The sequence below is a fragment of the Megalopta genalis genome, chromosome 5 (genome assembly GCF_051020955.1).
Source record: "Megalopta genalis isolate 19385.01 chromosome 5, iyMegGena1_principal, whole genome shotgun sequence".
Lineage (NCBI taxonomy): Eukaryota > Metazoa > Arthropoda > Insecta > Hymenoptera > Halictidae > Megalopta > Megalopta genalis.
In genome coordinates this window covers 18482154-18509168 of record NC_135017.1, presented here as the reverse complement: position 1 = coordinate 18509168, position 27015 = coordinate 18482154, and the positions used below count along the sequence as shown (strand labels likewise).

Here is a 27015-nt window from a genome sequence, read left to right as displayed (position 1 = left end):
TCGTCGGCCGAATTTTTGGTACACGCAGCCCGTTCACGGGGCTCTCCGACAGACGCGACACCGCGTCTGTCGTCGAGGAATCCCATCTAATGCAATTTTATCTTTTTTTTTTTTTACAGAGGTCCGCACACGGTCGCGCGCCGTCGTTCAGAAGTCGCTCGAGGACTCGGGAGAAGCGCTTAAGAAAAGGCTGATCTCGCTGGATCGTTTCAATTTTACGATTATTTTACGATTCGTTACCGCGACGCTAATACATATATGGGCGACGCTAATTTTTCACCGATCTTGAACATTCATTTCCATTGCAATGTAATCGAACAAACTGAGAATTTCACTGGGATGTTTCGGATGCGAAAGCGTTCTACTGTCATCCAATAAGATATTATATTATATTATGTTATATATATATATATATATATATATTTGACATATATAATATTATAATATATATATATATATATATATATATATATATATATATAGCGTTCTACTGTCATCCAATAAGATATTATATTATATTATATTATGTTATATATATATATATATATATATATATATTTGACATATATAATATTATAATATATATATATATATATATATATATATATATATATATTATAATATTATATATATTTAATTAACTAATCGTCTGCGCTGAACGTGTTAACGACAAAGAGAAGCGCTTGGATCAACGCAGAAATCGTGGCGCAAAGGGTTAACAAGAAGAGACAAAATATCTATCCGGTTCTTCTATCTTCGATGTACAAAGATCCGCGGCCTAATCGCGAGAAGTCGACGATCATTCGTGCTCTCGGAGATCCTCGACGCTTGTCAATGCGAGCAATCGGCGACTTGTGAACGACAGGCGTGCAGACACCGGTGCACGGATGCTCGATGGGAGAGAAATCGGATTCCGGCGATTCGTCCGGAACACGTTGACGTCTCGTCGACGTTGGGGGCGAATCGATCTGGCCGTCGTCCACCTGCGGAAGAGATCGCGGCAGAAAAAACACGGGGACTTACCCTGATCGCTGTCGGGCTGTCGCTATAGTCCACCGGCTGGCAACGGAAACTATACTCGCCCCACCATCCGCCCATCAGGCACTGTTTGTTGGTAGGAAAATTAAGCTTTTATCACGCTCTTACAATCTATCGAGGTGCCGCCGCCGCCGCGGCCCGAACGAGCCCGAAACCGGTTGCATGCTCGGCGCAGATTGCTTCGCGTCGCGTCAACTGTTACTCCCGCGTGCACCCACACGGGGCTCTCGCTCTCCTTAACTTTCGCCGTTTTATAAACATTGCCACGTTCTTGGCCGCTAAAGGCACCGAGAGCCGCGGCTGGACCCCCGCTCTCGTTCGCGCGCCGATCGTTTATTCATAATTCTGATGCAACGCACGGCTCCTTTCGTACAGTCGATTTCGCGCGTCGAACAGAAAACGTTACACAAACATTCCGGACTTTCAGATATCTCATACGGGCATGTTTTTCCGCCTCGTCAGAAGCTAGGATCGGTTTTTTGATTTTACGACAGGCCGAGAGAGGCGTCGAGAAGGACAATTCGCGAACGCGTTTGGGAAATCTGAGAAAGTCGGTTCGTCGAGAGGAGCGTTTGTTTTCATTGGAAGAGCATGGATAACTATAGCCATTCTGCTGGCGTACTCGGCAACGATCGGAGTCTATTCTGGTCTGTTCGCTGGATATTTGCTCGACAGTTTTAAATTTGCTCGGACAGCTTGATTCATTTTCTAATAAACGAGAGCTTTGGTAACGTCAAGAAGATGGAATCTAAACATTCGTTTGACCAAGAAATTCGTTGACGTATTCATGAACGAACAGACTCTATTCTATTTTGTTCACAGAGCTTGCAGCTAAGAATTACGAATTTGTCTCGGAGCTTGGAGCATTTTCTAGTGAACAAGAGCTTTAGAAACGTCAAAGAGACCCGTTCCACCAATTAATTCTGCCAAGTAACATTCGCATCGACTTCAACACTAAACCTACCACGATGAAAATGACCGGTTTTTAATTGTACGATGCCACGAACTCCTTTCATAGGCACAATATAAATTTCAAGATGGCAGAGTACATTTCAACGGTGGAACTATTTGAGCTTGGTGACCATATGTGCAACGAAAAGCGGGTGGGAAGCGTGGTTCCCAGTGCCTACGGAAGGATTAAGAGACTTCCTCGTGGGAAACGATCGAATAAATTACATTATCGAAGCAGGTTTTACAATTAAAGCTTCACTAGATCCAAATGAATTCTGTCATTTCACTCTTACCGAGCGCATTTCGTCTCACCGGTCGCCGTTGCTGCTCGGTAGGTTTAGCGTTAATAAACAAGAACCGCGTGAAAAGCGGCACGAGGATCGATCGTAAGAGCTCGAGAACAGCTTTGGCGGACCGATCGGATAGCAATTCGCCAAGCGTCGACCAGTTCCCAGTTCCCGGCGGCAAGTGGAAGCAGAGCCGGCCTCCGCCTGGATCGGCGAGGCGGTCACGCGGAAAAGAAAAGGCGTCGCGCTCGCCTATATCGCGGATACTATCCGGCCGACGTCATAGGACTGCACACCTTGCACCTTGCATACGGTTTCGAACTCGACCGGACGTTCCGACAGGTTCGCAGGAATCGTCGGGCACGCGTGAGGACACCCGCCCCGCCTGCTTCGACGGTCGTGCACGCAGCGTTTCACGCAGAGGTTCACGCAGAGTTACGCATGCAAACACTGATGGAATTTTGTCATCGGCGAGGCCGACCGGATGATTCAGGTTCGATGGAGATATGGTGCACGTGCGCGTGGGCGGAGTGGATGGAACGGTGGGTGGCTGTTGACAGAGAGGTAGAGAGAGAGCGAGAGAGAAACAGAAAGATAGACGCAGAGAGAGAGAGAATGAAAGAGTGAGAAAGAAAAGAAAAAAGAGAAAAAGAGAGAGAAAGAATGAGAAAAAAAGAAAAAAGTGAAAAAGAGAGAAAAAGAGAGAAAAAGGAGAAAAAGAGAGAAAAAGAGAGAAAAAGAGAGAAAAAGAGAGAGAGAGAGAGAGTGAGAAAAAAAGGAAAAATGAGAAAAAGAAAGAGTGAAGAAAAGATAAAGAGAGAGAGAGAGATTGAGAAAAATAGAGAGAGGGAGTGATAGAGAAATAAAGAAAGAAAGATTGAGAAAAAGAGAAAAAAAGAGAGAGAGAGCGAGAGAGAGACGGGAGAGTACCTCGTAGAACAGCCACGCCGAGAATATCATCTGGAACATATTGTAGGCTATCAACGTGTTCTTCAGCTGAAACGGCTTCCTGTTCTCCATCAGCTTCGGGCCGATCACCTTCACGAAGTACACGTAGCTCAGGCAGATGAACAGCGTCGGGAACGGGGAGCGCATCATGAACCAGTTCGTCGTCCTTTGATCTGAAACGTCGGTTCTAATCGGTCAACCGGTAATTGACAAAAAATTCAATAATTATACTAAGAGAGAACAATCTCCCACGTGTCGGCCAATGACCTCGAAATCGACGCGACTCTAACTCTTATTTAAAACATGAAGAAAAGAAAAGAATAGAAGATCTTGCGCGTTAAAAGACTGCAGGATTTCATCGCTTCCCGCACAGGAAAAATTGATTAATTAATTCGGCAGTATTTACTGTACATTCTAAATTGTCTTTTAATTATCTTCCAATTATGTCTGAAAATTCTCTTCCAACTGTCTTCGAGGTCCAAGGGGCCGAAAGAATCGTGCAACGACGCCCGAAAGGGTCCTCGAAGGTCGTCGGAAGATCCATCCTGAAGAAGCACTTTGTCGAACAAAACGAAAATGGCGGCAGGTGTCCACGTGGTTCGCCGGTCGAGGAGAAGTACCGTGGAGGAAGTTGTGGGTCGAGGGACTCGAGATGACACGGGATACGGCGCGGCACACCTGGCCGGTAAAAGTGTAACAACCTCGACCTTGAGACTTTACGCGCGGGGAAGCCTTCCTCGCCCTTCCCGGCCTTCGGAGGTTCAATCAACTATCGCGTCACCGCATTGAAAAACCAGTTGCCGGGTAGTCCGTTTCATTAAATCGTCTCTGCCTGGTCCACGGGCGACCTTGGCTGCGCTTTCATCCGCCGTTTTCAGGGTCTTCGGGAAGCGTAATCGTCTCGCCGCGGATCGGATCGAGGTCGAATCGATTCCGGATCGACGCCCATCGTTCCGCCACACGCGTCACGGACGATTCCAGACACGCCACGGATCGGTTTTCTTCCACTGGTTTCCCGGGTTCGTCGACTTTTGCGAGAGAGGATCATTTCCATTTACGGGTTCAACGATCCGGCGCCCTTGGACCTCGCCGCGGCCCCGGCTCTTCAGGGCTTTTCGAAGATACCAATCGCCGGAAGGAACGACCCAAGCTACGATACGTTCCTTCGTCGCGACCTTGAGGTCACTCTCTTAGATCATTCTCTCTATATTCGCCTCTTCTGGATTTTGACGAGCGTCAGTTTTTTATTCTTCCTCCAGGTCTACCCTGCGAGATTCTTAAAAAGGAGAAGTTATAAAAAAAAATATATTTATCTCCGTGTAGGGGCTCTTCTTTTCAAAAAGAGAAAGATAATATTATTCTCCGCGTAAGAATTCTTAAAAAGAGGGGTTCTTATTATCAAAAGAAAATATTTTTCTTCGTCAAAGGGTTCCTAAAAAGAGGGGTTCCCATCTAAAACGAAAAGAAATAATATTTTCCTCCGTGTAAAGCTTTTTAAAAGGAACGAACTGCTCCCGATCAATAATAATCGTTCGCGACACGCTTCAACATTAAAATGTAAAAAGGAAATCTTCGAGAACGTTGACGAAGTTCGATCCTCTTCTTGGATCTTCCACGAAACCCTGTCCGATCGCGGCCATTGAATTATTCAACGCAGATGCAACGTGCCCGGCCGGCACAACCAGTGACGTTCGCCTAACTGCAACGCGATTCCTGCTACGACCACCCTGCCGTAGAGCTTCGCTTGTGCGCTCATCGAAATCTCCGGCGTCCCGCGATCGTTCGAGATAATCGTGCCTCCGATTAACACCGGCTTTAATTATATATGCTGTTAATGATATGATTGCTAATAAAATTATATTAACTCTGTGTACTGACTATACCGACTGTTTCAATGTATTTTATATTCTTTTGCGATATGTATTAAAGCGTGTTCTAAAAGTATATAAAATATATTAAAACGTATATAAAGTCAGCTTCGAGCTGATATAATTTTATTACTAATTATAAATGTAGATATATATAAATATATTATATTATAAAAATATATCTATTATTAATTTATAATAGAATTATACAAATATACAAATAAAATAATAAGATTAACACTTCTTGATTGAAATTGAAGATACATTCCTAAGGAATCTGTGGGATAAATTTGTTTCCATTTTGCTTCCCACTGGAATTTATGCTATCATTACATGTACGTCGAATGTAAAAACATCACTGAATAAATTCCCCGCAAATCTTTTCCATCGCAGTGTTCCTAATTGAACAGGATAGAACGTGTTAAAACGTTTCGTAAACCCGATGTTAATCGTTGTTCGAGGAAAACCATATTTCGTTGACTTTTCCAACTTTTTACTTCGCTCGGTCATCGAGTATTTCCAGCGGCAGCTATTAGCCGAAGTTTGCCGTTCACTTTAATTTTCTCGTTCGTCAGCAGCTCTTTGTTAGCTGTCAGCTTCAGATTCAACTTCTTCAGCTGTCTACGCATCTTCGGATCATTCGATCTTCTCCGCATTAATTACCTTTTTCTTTCCGTCGTTCGTTCGTTCCTTCCTTCGCCACGCGCGAAGGATCCTCTCAAGATTTGAATTATTCTCGCAGTTCCACACCTTCGAACGTCGATTTTTCATCGCATTTACGAGATAAACGAATCGGTTTTAACGCAAAACTGAGAAGACATTGGAAGAATTTAAGGACGTCGTCGCATCGATTTCAACAAATTACGATCGTCAACAGAGAAAAGATGCTCTCATCTGTAATTTATATTTCCCACGATCGAGAGACTTAAATCATTTTCATTTCGCCCAAAGATCCGCAATTTTTATTATTAAATCCACTGTTAAATTCTGACGTTCTCGTTGTTTTCCGTTCTTCACCGCAAATGCATCGCGTCCGCGGCCTGACTTTTTGCGACTTTTTGCGTCTGTCTCTTGCACAGACGTTTCCGGTCAGACTTCGAAGGATGTCCGACGTTCTCGGACATCAGAATCCAATCGATCGATCGATCGATCCCTGACCTTATGTAACAATCTATAAACAACGCGTCGCGAGCATTTCAAGCACACTGTCGCGCAATTTTCGCGCGAAATCGCATTCTCATGCGATTCTGCATACATCGGCGGTTTTTGTTGCACCGTTTTTTCCGTCGCCTAATTGCATAGGAATTGTTGCCACGGCGTAATGACTATGTTAACGAAGGCGAGACCGATCCCCGTCGCGTCCCGCGACGATTATTACTCTTGAATAAGTTATTCTTATTCCGCCGTCGATCTCCGTCGATCTTTACCGATCAATCACCGCGGCTCGTCCTCTTTTTGTCGGCCGTTTAATGAAAGGTTCGCCGGAGGAATCGCGACAACACGATTTCGCGTAGAAATCTGCGATTGCGGCAACGACACGGCGTTGCGCAAATCCCTTCTCCAGAGAAATCACGGCGTGTCTGCCCCCTCGCGGTCTATCAAAATCGAAGAAATCACAGGTCTAGTTCCTCTCTTGGGGGATATTTCATGGGCGTATCGGATTCCGAGCGGTACACGCCGATAATTAACTCGAGAATTTGATCCTCGAATTCTTTCGCAACCTCGGCGCCGCGGACTTTCGCCGGACGCGGGTAACCCGTGCCGGTTTTATTTCGCCTCGAATCGCGTGCATTTCTTCGAAATCGAATCGCATTCTACCCGCTGCGAGCACAGCCGGCGCCGTATGGAACTTTCCGATCTGTTTAGAACTGTTCGGAAACAGCGGAGTCGCTCTTGCACGCGACTAACTCGCGGACGTATACGGATCGATCAACTTCGACCGGCGATAACTCCGCGGGAAATCGTCGTAGAGCGACGACTCTTTTTTTAAATGAAAGCTCGAAACTTCTACTTTAAGACAGTGCTCCTCGATTTGAAGTTTGCGGCACCCTCGCCGCTGCAACTCTCTGAACGCAAGGCCATGATCGTCGTATTTAAAATCCCCAAGCTCGACGAAAATTGCACAAATACAAAATTTTTCCCGGAGTCGCCGTTTGCGGAGGAGCGAAGCTCGATTCTTTCTCTTTAATTTGAAAGAAACGGAACTCGGCTGCGATTTTTTTTCGCGAAGTTACAGCACTTCGAAGTAAGCCTGTTAACGCGAGTTCCGATTTCGTGCCGGAAGTGCAATGGGTTATTTCGAAGTGAGGTAACTTCGCGAAAAAAAATCGCAGCCGGGTTTCTTTTTTTTTAGATTGAAGAGGAAGAATCGATCTTTATTTCCGTGGAAACGGCATCTCTGGAAAAAATTTTGCGAGGTCCGTGCGTTTCGTCAAACTTTGGAGAATTAATTTATCGAGGGATCCGTCGAAAACAAAGTCGCTGGTTGCATTTTCGCCTATTTTTTAGATTGTCAAATCCGACATTATTTTTCAGGTTGTCAAAAATCTGATATCATTCTCCAGATAGTCGAATCTAATATTATTTTTCCAACAGTTTGATACACTGTTATTTTTCAAACAGCATGCAATATAGTATGCAATTTAATTTTATAATTTATCTGTAATATGTTCACATTTTCGTTATGTAAGTTATACTTATAACTTTATAAACTTCTCCAGATTACGAAATCCAATGTAATTTTTCGAACAGGTTCGTCGAGTCCGCGCATCGTACCGAGCGAAATCGCTATTTTTAACAAAATCTAGTAGATTCCATTAGGCTTTCATTAGATGCAGATTGTTTAACGAAGCTGTTGGCACACTCCGGACAAGTTGCGGCAATGAATCACGGGGACGCGTGACACGGTTGTCGTACTATTTGCCATTTCATTTATCATCCTTAAAGGATCAAGCGCGGAAAAAGTGTAGCTTCCTGCGTCGCGTCTCAGCTCGAAAAAAAAGAACCATTGGATAATACCGTCGATTGATCGCGTCGCTAATTAATTCAGTCGAGCCTTGACTGAAGATTAATTGCAACTTTATGATCTTTATCCCTAGTTGTCACGGGGACGATTGTTAACAGTGTCTCTTTCTTCCCGCCTTTTTTTCCCTCTTTTTATGTAAACACGACGAGGACAAGAAGCCTGCGGTTTTTTTCGTTTCATTCTTGCGAGACGGCGATTAGCGACGGAAATTAACAGTGAATGATTTTCTCGTCGATTTACGTCACACGCGCGAGCACACATCGGGTCACTTCGTTTTCACGATCGTCAACAACGGATCCCAAGGAAAATTCCAACTTTTCTTCGCTGATATACCGAGATCGCGATTAAACACAAAGTCATCGTCGCGACGGAGGTCTTGGCGATTGCGCGCGGACACGCTTTTCGCCCTCGAACGGCGATGCGAGTGTCGTCGAAGATCGTGCTTCCGCGTTTACAAGCTTATGGCGATCACCATTGTATCGGCGAATTGCGACTTGCAACATTAATTAGCAACGATTCGATCCAATTCATTTGCAACGATTTAATCCAATTCATTTGCAACAATTGAATCCAATTCACTTGCAACAATTGAATTAATTTAATATGCTACAATTGAATTCAAGTAATATGCAAGAATTTAATCCAATTCATTTGCAACAGTTTAATCCAATTCATTTGCAACAGTTTAATCCAATTCATTTGCAACAATTTAATCCAATTAATATGCAAGGCAATCGATACGAAGAAACCATTGCGAAGAACGTGAAACTTTTGCCCTAACACAGATGGTTCACAATCGTTATCTTATTTTATTCCTCATACTAAATTGCATTTGAGCTAAATTATTATTTTGATTAACGAACTGACAAGTATATAGCATATATTCCGAGAACAAAGCTATACATATACATGAATAAGTGAATAATTTTATATTTATATTTCACAAATACATATATACTCTGTCAAGTCCATTAACTGAAACAGTAATTCATCACAAGTACAATTTTAGTATTAGGATGAAACAAAACACGTATGCACAAATAATGAACCATTTGATTAATCTGATACACACCAGCGAAAACTCCAAACTTATAGCATAAATTAAATATTAAAAAACATCAAACATTATAATAATATTATAAAATCTCATAAAATAAAAAATATAAAAATATTGAACATTAAATATTGAGATTCAACGAAGTGTAAGAGATACAAAGTTGAATAAAAAATAGTACAGCTATTACTAGCTCTAAAAATTCTCCCCAATGTATGCAGAAAAAAAGGAGTCTTCGCTTCGATGCTCTACGAATCTCGCCGAGTAAAAAAGTCTTCTCTCTCGAGTAAAAACTCTCTCTCTCTCTCTCTCTCTCTCTCTCTCTCTCAGTAGACACCAGACCCCGAAAATGTCGCGATCGTAGATCGTTCTCTCTGGCGGTCGCGCGGCGCAAAACGAGGCGAGAAACCGGCGAAAGGATAGAGGGACTTTCCTCTGGTTTCGTAATGAACTCGCGCGCCTAGTCGGCCGGCGATCGTCCCTGAGGTTGCTAGTCGGCTTTGGGTGCCCCGTTCACGGGAGCCGGTTATAGGGGGTTCTCTTCGACCAGCCGTAGTCGACCGCCGCCGAAGGAAGTCGCAAGGAAGTCGCAGGATCCCGCCTCCTCTAATGGGGTCAGCTCTCCGAGCGCGGCCAGCTCACCTGCATTCTTGTCGAGTATCTCGTGGAGCCGGTCCACGTACTGCATCACGATCGACATTGTCGCTGGCTCAAGTCCTTCTTCCTATCGGTGAACCCACTGGGGAGACCGTGTGTCCCGAGATCCTTGCGCCGCTACGGTGTGCTGTCCCCTCCTTGTTCGCCACCGGTTTCCCGAGATTCTGCAACAATGAAACGCGGAACCTGTTATTCTCGGATCCACGGTAAACAGGAACACTTGTACTTTGCACGGCAGAACCATCGCCGATAGTTGTCGTACGATAGCCGTCGTCCGAGGAACAAGTTGGCTATTATTAGTTTTCTCTTATCAGTTTTCGTTTACATTGTCTACCGTCGTTAACGCATTTGCAATGCAGCGACTGTCGGCGATGCGTTTCTGCGCAAAAAGCCAGGCTCTAGCCTGGTGCCTCGCTAATTACTGTCGCGATATTATCGATGGTATTAATTGGTTAATAATGGGCTTGATTGCGAACTCGTTGGAGAAGTTATTAACTTATGGTCGAGTTTTACGTTTACTGTATTTTATTCTATTCTGTTTCATTGTATTTTAGTCTATTCTATTTTATTGTATTTTATTCTATTCTATTTTATTTCATTTTATTCTGTTCTATTTTATTTCATTTTATTCTATTCTATTTTATTGTATTTTATTCTGTTCTATTTTATTTCATTTTATGTTACCTTTAGGCTACCTTCAGGCTACCTTTAGGATACCTTTAGGATACCTTTAGGCTACCTTCAGGCTACCTTCAGGCTACCTTCAGGCTACCTTCGGGCTACCTTCAGGCTACCATCAGACAGTCTCCCTTCAAGAACGCGAAAACGGCGATCGTCGAGGCTCCTCCAATCTTCCAGAATTCCGCGGATGAACCAATTCGAGGCGGTCTCTCGTTGCGCGAACGAGGGCGTCCGTTACTTAACTCGGTTACATAAACGCCGTCGATTTTCTGTCGCGATTTTCGACGCCGGCATTGAATTAGAAGCGGGTCGTCCTCGGGATCAGGCCGCGCCGAAATTCTTGCGAAACCGCAGAGATGGAAAGAGAGAGGGAGGGAGAGGGAGAGAGGGAGAGAGAGACGCATCGAATTCTTTGTTACGGATCGCGATTCGACTATCGCGCAATTCCGACCATGAATCCGGCCATGACCTTGTACCGTTACACGCCTCCGCCATTAACAATGCCGCTCGAACCAATTTCACCGGCGATCCCGGACGAGGATCGCGCCCCTTTTGTCCTTTCGGCGATCGATCGAGCTGATTTTCGGCGACGATACCACCAACGATACCAATTTATCCTCTCTTTTTTTTATCTATTTCCTGCGGGTCATCTCTCTGGGTAATTGGAGCTTCACGGTTCTTTCATGCTGCTGAGACTGTCCGAACTATTGGTCGCAGGAAGCTGGAAATTTTATTCTATTTATTCTATTTTATTTTATTTTTATTCTATTATATATTATTCTATTATTCTATTCTAATATTTATTCTATTCTAATATTTATTCTATTTTACTCTATTTTATTCTATTCTATTCTATTTTATTCTATTTTATTCTATACTATTTTATTCTATTTTATCCTATTTATTCCATTTATTCTATTTTATCCTATTTATTCTATTTATTCTATTTTTATTCTATTTTTATTCTATTTTATCCTATTTATCCTATTTATTCTATTTTATTCCATTTTATTCTATTCTATTTTACTCTATTTTATTTGTACGTTTCATTTGATCTACTTTGTTCTACTTTATCTCCTAATTTTATCCGATTGCTCTACTTCATCAATTCCATTCCATTCGATTTTCTTGCACGGTACGCGACGTGCAAGGAGAGCTGGACCACTCGCAGCAAAACCCACAAGAAAACCGATAAATACATCATCATCATCGTCGACTAATTGATTTACCCCGAGCGATTTCCATTGGCCGGACGACGGGATATAAATTATGCGATCGAAGACGCACGCTCTCTTGTTATAAATTTGACGGGGCTGGGTGAGCGCATCATCGTCCGTGGCACGTACGCGGCACGCCATTAAAAGGGACATCGTAAACGATTCTTTCCTTGAAAATAATTGACCGTCTAATGTAGGAGGAGTAATTCCATTTTACTTGTAAATGACCCGCTGTTAGGCGCGGCGAACAGGATGATAAAAGAACAAAATAAAAAAGGGAAAAGAAACGTGCTACGATTTATTGAACGACCGTTCGCGCGCCGCGATACACAACGCCGACGACTGCGTCTTTCGAGAAGCGGACTTTTCCAAGAGCACGTTAACTAGAGCGTTTCTGAGAAAAATAGCCGGACGAGATTTCATACGATGAAGATATTCGAAGAATTTACGAACGTCCAACGAATTGTTTTCAAGCCGACGCGGTTATCCTCGATCGACGAGGACCGTTTTTATTTTGCACATCGACGGCTCTATCCGAGAGTACCAACCCCCTGGCAAAAATTTAACCCTTTTTGTACGCAATAACATTTTCCAAACTGGTCTAATCGACTCGAATCATTTAAAGAAATGATTAGGATTAAAGGGACCAGGTTCACGATACGTTCTCCAAAATTGTCCATTTTCCGTGGACAATCCGAGCGTCAATTGGAGAGACATTACCGTATGTACACCGGGACAAGATGGCGTCGTCATTGTTTCCACGAAGCCATTTGCTGGCGTCGGACGCGGAGGTCGCGGAAGAGGAGAACGCCGCCTGTCTCCTGCTAATTGTTCATTTCGATGCCGTAGGTGCTCGCGTCGATTAATTACGGCGTCCTTGAGGCGCCCGTGCGCGCTCGCGCGCGCGCGTTTATGGCAGCGACGTGTGGGTGTCCACCCGCGGTGGCCAGCTGGACGATCGGGCGGTTTGGTAACCCGTTGAATTTCGCTTTCGATACAACTCTCGGCCGCCACGCCGAGAGAATTCCCGCCAAGGCCAGCCGCCGGCGAACGGACTCGAACGGGTGCCGTCCATTAATCACCGGCCACCAGTCGGCCACCGATTCGTCCGCGAACCCGCAGCGAGATCGCCAGCTGACCTACTCTATCGTCCCTTGATCCTTCGTCCCTTGATCGCGGGCAGGGATGACCGCGAATACCGGAGAACATTTCCCGCTGGAGAACACGCGCGATCAGCGACGCCTTGGAAACGCGCGATAACTTTATTCGTATTGGAACGATTTAATTTTTTTCTGTATTTTTTTTTTGGCACACGTCAGAGCGACGCGTTGTTCGATTAGAAACGTTCCCGGACACCTGTTCAATCAGTTAGCCGTTCTCGACGAGCATACTCGTCGCGAAGAAATGCCAATATTTCGTGTCACGACGAGCATACTCGTCGCGCGCGTAAAAAGTGCTTACAATATATCATAATTATATGGTATATAATATATCGTAATGTATCATAATTTATAATATACGATATATCATAATTTCTAATATATAATATACCATAATTTCTAATGTATAATATATCATTATTTATAATATATAATATATCATAATTTACATCACAATTTATAATAATAAATTATTCATCGTGCTAATTATAATTTTATCCGTTACCCTCCCATTTTCATTCTACATCGTTTCGAAACGCGATAACATTTTCTTCAGATTGCTCTGACTTCATCTTTTTACGATATTCGGGCGACGATGCCTATCAGGCCTTTGCACAACAAGCGCACGCTGGCAGAAATATTCTACGAAAGTTGCAGCGCGTGCCTAGGGTTAGAGAGATCGTATAGGGTAGCGATTTTCGTGCCAAGTGGGACCATCGAGCTATAGTAATCCACGAGAAAGAGTGAGAGAGAGAGAGAGAGAGAAACGGGGGCCAGGGTCGATCCGTTGGTCCCCGATGGATCGCGATCGCGTCTCGTTCGCGTTGCAAAACGAAAAGTCGAAAACGCGCCGAGCAAGCGAAATACCTGCTCGAATATGTTGCGAAAACTGTATACATTATGATGGGCCAGTTCTCGGGCTGGCCCGGCCCGACTCGACCGACGTCGCGTCGTCTGCTTCGACTTCTTCCTCTTCGACTGCTTTGTCTTCGACCTCTTCGACTGCTTTGTCTTCGATTTCTTCGACTGCTTCGTCTTCTTGGACTTCTTACTCTTTGACTTCTTTGTCTTCTCCGACTTCTTGGTCTTCTTGGATTTCTTCCTCATTAACTTCTTCCTCTTCGACTTCTTTGTCTTCTTGGACTTCTTTCTCTTCGACTGCTTTGACTTCGACCTCTTCGACTGCTTTGTCTTCGACTTCTTCGTCTTCTTGGACTTCTTCCTCTTCGACCTCTTTGTCTTCTTGGACTTCTTCCTCTTCGCCTTCTGCGTCTTCTTCGACTTCTTCGTCTTCTTTAACTTCTTCCTCTTCGACTTCTTCGTCTTCTTTAACTTCTTCCTCTTCGACTTCTTCGTCTTCTTTAACTTCTTCCTCTTCGACTTCTTCGTCTTCTTTAACTTCTTCCTCTTCGACTTCTTCGTCTTCGATGCTGTCGTCTTCGAATTCGATGTCTCCGTTTTCGTCGTCTTCGACTTCGACGTCGCCGTCTTTTTCGTCTTCGACTCCTTCGTTTTTCGTCTTCGACTTCCCCGTTTCCGTCTTCGACGTCTTCATCTTCGACGTCTTCGTCTTCGACATCTTCATCTTCGACGTCGTCGTCGTCGTCGTTTGTGTCTCCGTATTACGTACGTTACGCAAGGAGGAATCGGTCGGTCGGTCGGTCGCTCGCTTGCACACGCCTGCTCGCTCGAAGCTGTGTGTCTCGACGCTGGAATCGTCATTAACGATAGGATGAACAAACCACTGACCTCAATACGCGCCGGCTAAATGTTTCGATTCACTGGCAACAATCGCGACCAGCGGCCAGCACACCGTCGCCGTTTGCGAGCTAATGCGTCACGGTGGTTCGACCACGCGACGAGACGCGACGCATCGCGACCCGAAAATCCGGACAACTATTTGGAAACGATCGAAGCTTATCGACGCGAACGTAACTCGAAACGATTCGCGTTACGGTTTTTCAGGTGTCGTTGATCGCTGGACTGCGGATTTCATGGGATTACGATAAAAGAAAAAAGAGGACTGCAAAAGGAACAGCAGAATTGAAACACATTCGAAAAATCGAACGACGTCGCTATTTTCGCCATTTGGTTTGTTCAAATTATTATATATTTATATTTCGTTATATTTTTATCTCGGTTTCTCCCTTGTTTATATATGACTGAATTTTTACCTTGTTTATGACTAAATTTTTTACCTTGTTTACGATTGAATTTTTACCTCGTTTACGATTGAATGTTTACCACGTTTACGATTGAGTCGAAATTATAAGCGAAATAAACAAAATTATTCAATTTTTGTGACAGCGTCAGTGTTTCGTGTCTCGTTTACGAATTTTTATTATAAATGTGTACGATCTGCGGTTCGTTTGTGACGTTGTGATATTCAGTAAACGAATGAATGAATGAATGAATAAATAAATAAATAAATATTTGTTTGTGTTTCGCCGAAGATCGGAGAACATTGTTCCGCCTCCTTTTGCATCACCTGTTGCGTTAAAAGAGAAGATATCGCTGGAAAGAAGGGTCCCGACGACTGAACCGAAAAAAAGTCGATTCACGGTTCAGCGATCAGAAGAGGAGAGCACTTTGTCGCCGATCTAGCAAAGCGAGATCGTTGCTGATCGACACTGTGTTGTACCGGTGGAAAGCTCGTTGCAAGGTCCACGTACACATACATATATACGCGAAGACAGAGAGAGAGTTAGAGAGAGAGAGAGAAAAGAAAGAAAGAGAGAGAGAGAAAGAGAAAAAGAGAGGAAAAGAGAGAAAAAGTGGGAAAAAGAGGGAAAAGAGAGAAAAAGAGAGGAAAAGAGGGAAAGAGAGATCGTGAGAGAGGGAGAAAGAGGGAAAGAGAGAGCGTGAGAGAGGGAGAAAGAGGGAAAGAGAGAGCGTGAGAGAGGGAGAAAGAGAGTGAGAGAGAGAAAAGAAAGAGAGAGAGAAAGAAAAAAAGAGAGAAAAGAGAGAAAAAGAGAGAAAAAGAGGGAAAAAGAGGGAAAAGAGAGGAAGAGGGAAAGAGGGAAAGAGAGAGCGTAAAAGAGAGAGAGAGAGAGAGAGAGAGAGAGAGAACAGAGCCTGTCAGCGGATTTTTGCGACACGGTTTCGGCGTCACCTTGCGCGCACTGCCCCAATAAATCCTGCGTCTCGCCTAACCGGCGAACCGCACAATGCGATGCGAGACTACAATTCCGAAGCAAAATCTAGAGCGCACACGGCGTACGCTTATCGCGTTTAATTGCTGACACGAGGCACGTTTTGATTACCGGGACACCACCGATTCCCATTCCGCTTCTTCTCAACGAAACAGGACACAGTTAAACAAACCCATCGCTGGTACCATTTTCATCACGGATACCATAATCGCGATACCTTCGATCCCAATAATTTGTATTAAACAAAAAAAAAAGAGAGAATTTAGATTTTCCGTCTATCTACTCTTTTATTCGAACATCGATACTCTTGCTCGAACATCGATCATGCATTATTGGACAATTCATGTATTTAATGGAGCATTTTTGAACAGAGCGAAGATTGCCGCGCCGTTTTCAAATGTTTAACAAATAAATTCGGAGATATCACGGAACGTTTGAACAGAGCGAAGACTGTTGCATTGTTTCCTAATGTTTAACAAATCACAGATTTTTTCGGAACGATCCTGGAACGATTCGATAGGGGCGCCCACCGTCGCGTGTCGCGTCGCGTCGTTGCAAAATGCTTGCGTAACGACGCGTGACCCGTCACAGCCGACTGTTAATTATTGGAAGGTGTTCAGTTCCCGTCAAGGTTGCGAACCGTAGATAAGTAACAGCTAGAAACCGGCTCCCCGAATCGGCCTAAACCGACACATAGCAGCGGGGGCGATGCAGTTCGATTCTCACGGGGAGTCGGCTAGCGTTAATTAGCACCTCGAATTAGTAACACGCGAACGGCGGACCTATCTCGCGAATATAGGACCCAGCGTGCTCGGTATATCATTTGTAACGGCGTTCAGCAATTTTGAAAAATATATTTTTCAAGCTACAGTAATGTCTCTCTAATTGACGCTCGGATTGTCCACAAAGATGGACAATTTTGGGAAAAGGAGATACGATTGTTCGATCCTTGCGGCTCATTTTTGTAGTCACGAATTGTCAACAACTGTAAAAACGAGCTGCAAGGATTGAATAATCGAATCTCCTCTTCCCAAATTGTCCATTTTTGTGGACAATCTGAGCGTCAATTAGGGAGACGTTACTGTACTCCTTCTGGACGTCTTATTTTCGTTCCATCGATTATTATTGTTGATGTAATGAACATTATGATATTATTCGATAATATTATAATGATATTATTCAACGAATCGAAGAATTTATTCGACGTATTATTCGAAATATATTTCTCGAATAAAGTTTTACTCGTCGAATTTATTCGAATAAAATAATATCCGTCGAATTTATTCGAACAAATAATTTTACTCGTACAGTTTATTCGAGTAAGTACAATATTCGTAAAGAATTTATTCGAACAATATAATATTCGTAGAATTTATTCGAAATATCATTCGAACAGCTCGCATGAAATTTCTAGGACAAGTTGTCCGTGGTTTCGAGTAGTTTAACGTTTAATTATCTAGGATATGTTCGATCGTTAAACTTTTTTACGATTGGGCTGTCTCGCAGTGTAGGTTCGCCTGAATGCCGTGCGTTTCGCAGGATCGAAAATCATGTTCCGCTTTATCAGTGTCTCTCGCAACATGCTCGACGCGTTCCCCGTTGACATTTTGGTTTACCGCAATTTTACGGTTTTCCTCGCGATATTTCTACCGATCGGTAGGCAGATATCGCACGTTATCGCCGTTATTATTATTATTATTATTATTATTATTATTATTATTATTATTATTTCTTCCTGATAGGATGAGGAAACTACGAAAGATTTTACAAAGGAACGCGTCGCCCCCGTCCCCTCCCTCCTCACGGTTAATGTCACAATTTCCATGGAAATGTTGCGTAACTCTGTTCTATGAAGCCTTTAATTGTTTGCTTTCCGAGATGATGCCTCGTAACGAGACTCTCGTTAAGATGCGGACGACGGATCTGCGAGACCATCATTTTTATCGCTTTCTTTCCGGTTGCGAGATCGCGTTGCAGCGTGGAAATCCAGCATCCAGCTGCTTCGTTTATCGCTAAAACTGTTCGCGCGTTGCGTAAAAAATCGAGGAGTTCAGTTTCGTTCGATGAAACGTTCTAATATATTGCGAAGCAGCGAGTTAACGGGACATTTGAACAACAGATCGAAGATCGCTGCGTTGTTCTAATATTTAACGAATCAAAAATATTTAACGAAGCATTTGAACAGCGAAGATCGCCTACATCTTGCCAATATTTCACAATTGCAAATATTTAACGAAGCATTTGAACAGCGAAGATGACATCGCCACATCATTTTCAATATTTTACAAAGCAGATATTTAATACAGATATTCATCCAAGTGAAATAAATACAAATTTTCTTTCCCTTCGAAGAAATGATCGCGGTCGACGAATTTTCAATCGCACTAACTATGAAGAAAATGGTATGTCAAAGGGTCAACGAAGCGTTCGAAGCGCGAAGACGGGCCCCGACGATAGATCGTCGAACGCGTCGCGGAGCACGTGGTCCCAGAAGAACGGTTCGAGGGCCCAAGGTGGCGGAGAGATCCGAGGAGCGAAGGGTGGCATAAACGTCGCGCGTTGACCCTCCCCCAGTTAGGTTAACAATCACGTTCACAGAAGCACCGCTGTTTTCCCGAGCGAGGCGAGGCGTGTCCGCGGGATTGCAGTTGAAATTACCTTGCCTTCGAGGACGAACGCCGCGGCGCGGTCTCTTCTCGTCGGCGAGAACGATGCTGACACCTTTTTCCTGAGCATTCGCGTTCGGTCGCACGATTTTCCACTGAATTTTCTACATAATTTTCCAGCGGATTTTCCACAGGATTTTCCAGTGAATTTTCTACACAATTTTCCAGCGAATTTTCCAGTGAATTTTCTACACAATTTTCCAGCGAATTTTCCAGTGAATTTTCTACACAATTTTCCAGCGAATTTTCTACACAATTTTCTATACAATTTCCCAGTGAATTTTCTACACAATTTTCTACAGAATTTCCCAACGAATTTTCTACACAAATTTCTACAGAATTTTCCAGTAAATTTTCTGCAGAATTTTCCAGTGCATTTTCTACACAATTTCCCAGTGAATTTTCTACAAAATTTCTACAGCATTTTCCACAGGATTTTCCAGCGTATATTTTACAGAATTTTCCCAAGAATTTACCACAGAATTTTCCCAGCAATTTACCACAGAATTTTCCAGTGAATTTTCTACACAATTTTCCACTGAATTTGCTACAGAATTTCTACAGCATTTTCCACAGAATTTTCCAGCGTACTTTCCACAGAATGTTCCCAAGAATTTACCACAGAATTTTCCACAGAATTTTCCAGAGGCTTCACCGCGGGTTGCCCGACGAGCCGACAACTTTTCGGAGAATTTCAGCGCACCGATACGGTCGATCGCGGCCGCTCCACTTATCAGCGATCCGTTATCGCGACGGCAGATATCCGTCGCCGTTAACGAGAAAGCCGACGGAGGCCGACGCGGCACGATCAGTCGATACGGGAATTTGATTTTCCGGCCGGCGAATAACGAGAATCTTAATAATTGAGCGCCGCCGGGATGGCCGGTCACGAAACGGCGACTCCTACACAAGCAACTGCTGCCCGATAACGAGTCGCGTGCAATAATTATAAAGGCGTGACCCATCGGGATATATCGGAGACGGGACCGGGCACGGACTGCGCTCGCTGGCTTTTTCAACCGGAGCACTCGCCGCGACCGACGAGCTGTTACGTAAAGCCGGCGCGATCTATTTGCAATTCGAATCGGAGATAAGATAGAACAGTCCAGGAGACTCTTCTTCTACGGCGAGAGATTATTTCTCGGCGTTCGTGTTTCTCGAAACACGAATTTTCCGCGTCCGTTGGATGGGCGCGCCAACGAAGAAACGATTGCACGAATAAAGGAATGATTTTTTCTGCGGAGAATTTGAACCGAGTTGGGAGCGATAGGAGCTTTCTTAGCCTCCGGTTAGATCGATCAGGCCGATCTTATCGTTTACAATAATTTTCTAGATCTCTGTTCATGCAGTTTTGCACGTGTTTTCGTCGCGAGAAATGGTCTAACGCGACGGCTCGTCGACGGCTTCGGGTGATCTATTCGACGGAACGACGGCCGTGAGAATAATTGTTGCAGTTTAGAAGCCTTAGTTAGTCTTCAATGACATCACGGAGTATGCTATCTATCTAGGTATCGGTGGCTAAAAACATCGATCGGTGTACTCTACTTGTGATAGGGCTTTCGCGGAATCTGTTGCTTAATCTCGCAATTAGCGGGCTTCGTGTTTCACCGATCGCAGCCGAGTTAGTCCTACTGAAAATCGCGATGTTCGACGATACGCCCGGATCTTGCAAAATTTTTTCCACAGATGCCGTTCGCACAGTAGTAAAGTTCGATTCTTTCTCTTTAATTTAAAAAAAAAGAAACCTCGCTGCGATTTTTTTCCGCAAAGTTATAGCACTTTGAAGCAACCCCTGCATTTCTGCCACGAGATCAGAACTTGCATCAACAGGGGGTGACTTCGAAGTGCTGTAACTCCGCGGAAAAAAATCGCAGCCACGTTTCTTTTTTTTTAAATTGAAGGGGAAGATTCGAACTTCATTCCACTGCTAACGGCGTCTGCGGAAAAAATTCTACGAGCTCCGTGCGTTTCGTCAAACTTGGCCAATTCTCAATATGACAAACATGGCCTCGCGCGAAACGTTACGTCCTCGCATTTAAAGGGTTACAGTGGTTAGGGTGCATCGAACTTCAAATCGCGAAATATGGACTTAAAGTAGAGGTTTCGAGCTTTAATCTAAAAAAAGAGCCACCGTCCAATGATGATTTCTCGCGGAGTTATCGTCGGTTGTACTTTCAAGTAACCCTTGCATCTTTGGCACGATATCAGAGAAACTTCCATTAACAGGGTTAGTTCGAACTGCTGTAACTTTCGGACAAAAAATCGCAGTCGAGTTTCCCTTTTTTCAGATTAAAGGGAAAGAATCGAACTTCGTTCGGCCGCGAACGGCGTCCGCGACGATAGTCATTTCATGACGGTAATTGTCTCTCTTTGCGACGATATTATAGTTCCTTATCGATGATGGTACCTTCGCGATGGTGACTCCTTATCCATGATGGTACCTTCACAATGATAACTCCTTATCCGATGATGGTACCTTCACGATGATAACTCCTTATCGATGATAATACTTTCGCGGCGATGGTCTCTTCACCGCGATAACCTCCTCGTCGATGATGCCGTCCGTCGCGCGACGACAGTCGCGTCGCGATGATGATAATTTCTCGTCGATGACAATGCCTTCGCGACGACGGTCTCGTCGCAACGCTAATTCCTTCGTTAATGGTATTCTTTTCCCGATCATAATCTGTCCACGGCGATGATAGTCGCCTCGCGGCGACAGCCGCGAACACGAAACCGCTAGTTCCCACAGTTCGCGAACGGTTCTGGAATGTTTGGCGTAGCATATTTATAAACTGCTTGGGAAGTTCGAGTAAATAGTTATTCTTGTAGCAAGAGGTTGCAATTCTGTAGCGGGCTTGGGCAATTTTAGTTGCACAGGCGGCTGTCCAAACTGGTTTTTACCTCGTGGTTCTTGGTCGTTGCAAGAGATCGCCGGCTGGTTGCAGCATTCTTGATACCGTTGCCTGGTCGCGAAGGGAATGGACTAGGTGGCTGGAAAGACTATCATTCGACACAACATATGTATACATATATACGTACATGTATAAATATCTGTACGATATCTATTCGATACCGATTCGGGTCGGATCGTTCTCCTAGAATCCCGTGCGCGCTTGTTCTCGCCAGTGTTGATGGTTCGACCGACGACAACTCCGCGAATAACCATCGTAGGACGATGAATCTTTTTTCAAATTATAGCTCGAAACCTCTACTTTAAGTCAGTGCTTCACGATCTTAAGTTAGATGCACCCTTGCCGCTGTAATCCTTGAAATGCGAGGACCGTTTTCGCGACACTTTACGCGAGGAAAAACGTAGAAAATGGCCAAGTTTGACTTCGCAAAATTTTTGTCGGGGACACCGTTCACAGAGGAACGAAGCTCGAACCTTTCCCTTCAATTTAAAAAAAGAGCAACGTGGCTGCGATTTTTTTCCGCAAAGTTACAGCACTTCGAAGCAACCCTCGCATGTTTGGCCATGAAATCGTAGCTTGCGTTAACAGGGTTACTTCCAAGTGCTGGAACTCCGTGAGAAAAAAAAAGGTAAATGTCTCGGAAGCTTTCGCGACGTGCCTTGAGATCGTTGCTCACAGCCTCCAAGTGACACAATCGGTATTTATACCGGCGAGGATCGTCCGCAAAACGGTCAAGCCTACTCGACGCGAGATCCGTGCACCGTTGCTTCAATGACGAAAGATCCCAGCGATCGATAGATCGGCGTTAATCGATTCAGAGGGACTGGTGCGTGTGCGTGAGAGGTTAACGTCGACGAATAGGGAGGAGGGGGAGATATATCCCTTTCAAGACGAGAGATGTTCAATTAACCTTTTCGGTGCACGACGCCGGCTATTTGTCGTCATACTGTTTGGAAATCGGCGGCAATCGTGCTGAATCGCCGGCATTCTACTCCTTCCCGGCATCGGTGGGAACCAGCTTCCACCTCTGCACACTTTCGACCCTTCGACGACGATTTTAAACAAATTTGTACCGAGACGATTTCAAATAAATTTGTCCCGAGACACAATTTCGAGAAACACGATTTAGATAAAAATGTATCGAGGTCGATTTTAAAAGGCACAAATTAAATAAAAATGTACCGAGATTGATTATAAAAAGCGCGATATCAATAAAATTGTATCAAACCAATCGCAACGAGCGCAATTCGAAGAAAAATGTTTCGAGCCGTTCGCGAAAGGCGCGACTTAATCTCGAAACGTCTGCCATCCCGTTCAATAAAATCGGCAAAAGTTGAACGACGTTGCAAGCACAGTAATGTCTCTCTAATTGACGCAGATTTTGGAAGAGAAGATACGATTGTTCGCCTCTTCCCAAATTGTCCATTTCTGTACACAATCTGAGCGTCAGTAAGGGAGACATTAGTGTACAACGATGCTCTCGAATTCTGGCGACGTCTGCACGAAACGAAGAACACGAACGAATTACACGTACCGATCTTGCAACGATCTTGCAACGATCTGAACACAGAATGGTCGTTAATATAAACCTCTGCGACGTCGATGCGTCTTTAAACGCGCGCACACGCGCGAAAGGAAAAAGAAGAAAGCTCCGAGAAAACGATGAAAAAGGAGGACGAGAGTCGCGAAGACGAAGGAAGAGGAGGATGAAAGTCGCGAAAACGAAGGAAGAGGAGGACGATAGCCGCGAAAAGGAAGGAAGAAGAGGATGAAAGTCGCGAAAACGATGAAAGAGGAGGACGAGAGTCGCGAAAATGATGGAAGAGGAGGACGAGAGTCGCGAAAATGATGGAAGAGGAGGACGAGAGTCGCGAAAATGATAGAAGAGGAGGATGAAAGTCGCGAAAACGAAGGAAGAGGAGGGCGATAGCCGTGAAAACGATGAAAGAGCAGGACAAGAGTCGCGAACACGATGAAAGAGGAGGACGAGAGTTGAGAAAACGATGAAAGATGAGGATGAAAGTCGCGAAAACGATGAAAGAGGAGGAGGAGAGTCGCGAAAACAATGAAAGAGGAGGACGAGAGTCGTGAAAACGAAGGAAGAGGAGAACGATAGTCGAGAAAACGAAGGAAGAGGAGGACGATAGCCGCGAAAGCGAAGAAAGAGGAGAACGATAGCCGAGAAAACGCTGAAAGAGAAGGAAGATAGTCGAGAAAACGAAGGAAGAGGAGAACAATAGTCGAGAATACGATGAAAGAAGAGGACGATAGCCGCGAAAACGAAGAAAGAGGAGGAAGATAGCCGAGAAAACGAAGGAAGAGAAGGATGATAGCCGAGAAACGATAGCGAGACCGAGGAAAATCGGCGGGGATCGCGTCGCACAATGGGACGCGGTTATACAACGCCGGTCGTTAATAACGCGAAACAACCTTATTACGACGCCGGTTGTTTACAGGTGCCTCGGGCTCTCACCTGTAATTTTCGCGGCGTCGAGACGATCGTGTGCCGCAACCGCGCGACTGGATATCAAATCTGCCGCGGGCTTAATCAACCGCTCCGCTCCGCTCCGTTCGGCTCCCGCGTTCTAATGAACGCTCGCGCGATCGCTGCAACCCCCGCGAGGGGCGTGGTGCGAATATTAGGGTTGTTTGTCGCGGATCCGCCGACCCTTTCCGACGCTTCCGACGCCGCGTCCGGGATCCGATTTTCCATTGTGCTCGGCAAATTATTGTGCATCGGCTCGTCGACCGCGCTCTGTTCCCTTATTATTGGCCCATTGTTGCTCCCAGATAACCGGCGTTCGCGGAATACAGTGATTTCTCCCTAATTCGTGCTCGGATCGCGCACAAAAATCGCGGACAAATTGGGAAGAGGCGACACGATGATCCGAGCCTTGCGTCTCCTCGGTTTATAGTTGTCGACGATCGGTAACTATAAAAAAACGAGCCGCACGGCTCGAATACTCGTAATCTCCTCTTTCGAAATTGTCCATTCTTGCGCGCTGTACGAACGCGAATTAGGGAGAAATTACTGTATTCCCGTCGCGCGCGCGAAATCGTCAGACTTCGCGCAGAAATAACGAGCCGGGATCCGCGTTGCTAATTAACGAACGACACGTGGCAAAAACGTATGCGAAAATATATGCAAAATATACGCGGAACAACGTAACCAATCGTACAATTAGCATTGTAATAGGTAAAACTGCGATTTATTTCCATGTTGTTGACGATAAGTCGATGTACATGTCTTTCTGTCAACGGCGACCAAACGACAACCTCGAAATAAATGAGTGACTCCGGAGAGTTAAGTGTCTAATTTTGTTTAATTTTTATCGTGTCACGCGATAACCCAGAAACGAAATCCCTTATCTCTGGCTCGAACACACACGTTTTACATTCTTTTATGTCTTGTTTCGTTTGAATTACAAACGATCCTATAATGCATACGCAGCTACATTTTTGTCAAGACGGTGCGCCGTTCGGGCGTCAATTAGCGTCGCGAACGCACGAAATCCGCGGTCCGTGAACCGTGCGAGCCTCTGAATTGCCTTCGAATCGAGTCATTTGACCTCCAAATTACCTTCGAATCGTGTCATGTGACCTCCGAATTGTCTCCGAATTGGCTTCGAATTAATCGTGTCAAGTGGCCTCCGAATTGTCTTCGAATTAATCGTGTCATGTGGCCTCCGAATTGCCTCCTAATTACCTCCGAATTGCCTTCGAATTAATCGTGTCATGTGGCCTCCGAATTGTCTTCGAATTAATCGTGTCATGTAGCCTCCGAATTGTCTTCGAATTAATCGTGTCATGTGGCCTCCGAATTGCCTTCGAATTGCCTTCGAATTAATCGTGTCATGTGGCCTCCGAATTGTCTTCGAATTAATCGCGTCATATGGCCTCCGAATTGCCTCCAAATTGCCACCGAATTGCCTCCGAATTGCCTTCGAATTAATCGTGTCATGTGGCCTCCGAATTGTCTTCGAATTAATCGCGTCATGTGGCCTCCGAATTGCCTCCGAATTGCCTCCAAATTGCCACCGAATTGCCTCCGAATTGCCTCCGAATTGCCTCCGAATTGTCTCCGAGTTGCCTCCGAATTTCCGTAAAATCTGTAAGATCTGCCGGTTCCAATCCCGACATCCGAACATTTCTGGGAATCGTAAATCGATCGAATAGGTTTCGGAATGTGTCGTTCGGAACGCGACGGTGCAATTATGCGGGTCTCCGCATACGGCGTACACGGCGGCCGATCCGCGGCCGTTTTATTCGGCCGCAATAAAGTGGCTGTTATTGTTGTTGCAGTCTGCGCGTGAATCACGTCCAGTTTGGATAACGTTTCCCACGTTTCGCCGAGCTTCCGACGAGTGACAGTATATTTAGACGGAGTCGCGGCGCGAATAGACCCCGCCGGCCGCGGTTCGGGTTAAATAAAGGTGTCCGCAGCCTGGCGCGCAATCTCGGGGAACTACTCTTGCCGCGATAATTCGCCGTTTAGTCAGTCAATGCGAAAAGAACGTGACCGCCGTGCAAACGGCGGGCTTTTGCGAGCATCAACATGCTCGGTTGGTCTGTTAATCCGGCAAACATCGCGATTAAACGGAAACGCGCGTCGTTTTGCAATCTTTCGCCACGATGAAACAATAACTCGCGGCATGCCCGCGCTCCCTTCTTCCCCCCGCGAGCCTTCTCCATGTCGCATCAAAAGCTGTGCCGCTACAAATCACGCCAAAAAAACGAACACATCCTTCGGATTCGTGGCGTCTTTACTATCTTGTCCGTTCTCGTCGACGTTTCGAACGATCTACGAACACCTCTCGCGACTCGACAACGCGTCGGATCTCATTGAAAACCGCCGAGATCGGCGACACGCACGGACCTTGTACAATTTTTTCCAGAGACGCCGTTTGCGCAGAAACAAAGGCCAATTCTTCCTCTTCAATTTAGATGAAAAGAAACCTAGCTGCGATTTTTTTTCGCAAAGTTATAGCACCTTGAAGCAACCCCTGCATTTCTGCCAGGAGATCAGAGTTTGCATTAGCAGGGGGTGACTTCGAAGTGCTGTAACTCCGCGAGAAAAAATCGCAGCCACGTTTCTCTTTCTTTAAATTGAAGGGGAAGAATCGAACTTCGTTTCACTGCAAACGGCGTCTCCGAGAAAAATTCTACAAGCTCCTTACACGTCGTCAAACTTGGCGATTTCCAATGCGACAAACATGGCCTCGCGTAGAAGGTTAAGAAAGGGTTACCGCGGCAAGGGTGCATCGAACTTAAAATCGCGAAACATCGACTTAAAGTAGAGGCTTCGAGCTTCAATTGAAAAAAAGAGCCACCATGAAATGATGATTTTTCGCGGAGTTATCGACGGTTATACTTTCAACAAACCCTCGCATCTTTGG

At 44.9% G+C, this 27015-nt stretch overlaps 1 protein-coding gene across 4 annotated transcripts in view; it reads right to left on the bottom strand.

The window, feature by feature from the left end:
• The window catches only part of LOC117220438 (very long chain fatty acid elongase AAEL008004), a 91382-nt gene that overhangs the window by 10317 nt on the left and 54050 nt on the right, over positions 1-27015 (bottom strand). For 2 of the 4 annotated variants that reach the window (XM_033470395.2, XM_033470394.2), the window contains 2 exons: positions 9814-9992; positions 3207-3397 (listed from right to left, as the gene is read on the bottom strand). In XM_033470395.2, coding sequence (XP_033326286.1) covers positions 3207-3397; positions 9814-9871 — 249 coding nt within the window. In that variant the 5' untranslated portion in view covers positions 9872-9992. Of the gene's footprint in view, positions 1-1023; positions 1105-3206; positions 3398-9813; positions 9993-18696; positions 18836-27015 lie in introns of those variants that run through there. The other 2 variants (XM_033470398.2, XM_033470396.2) reach the window with 2 other exon arrangements.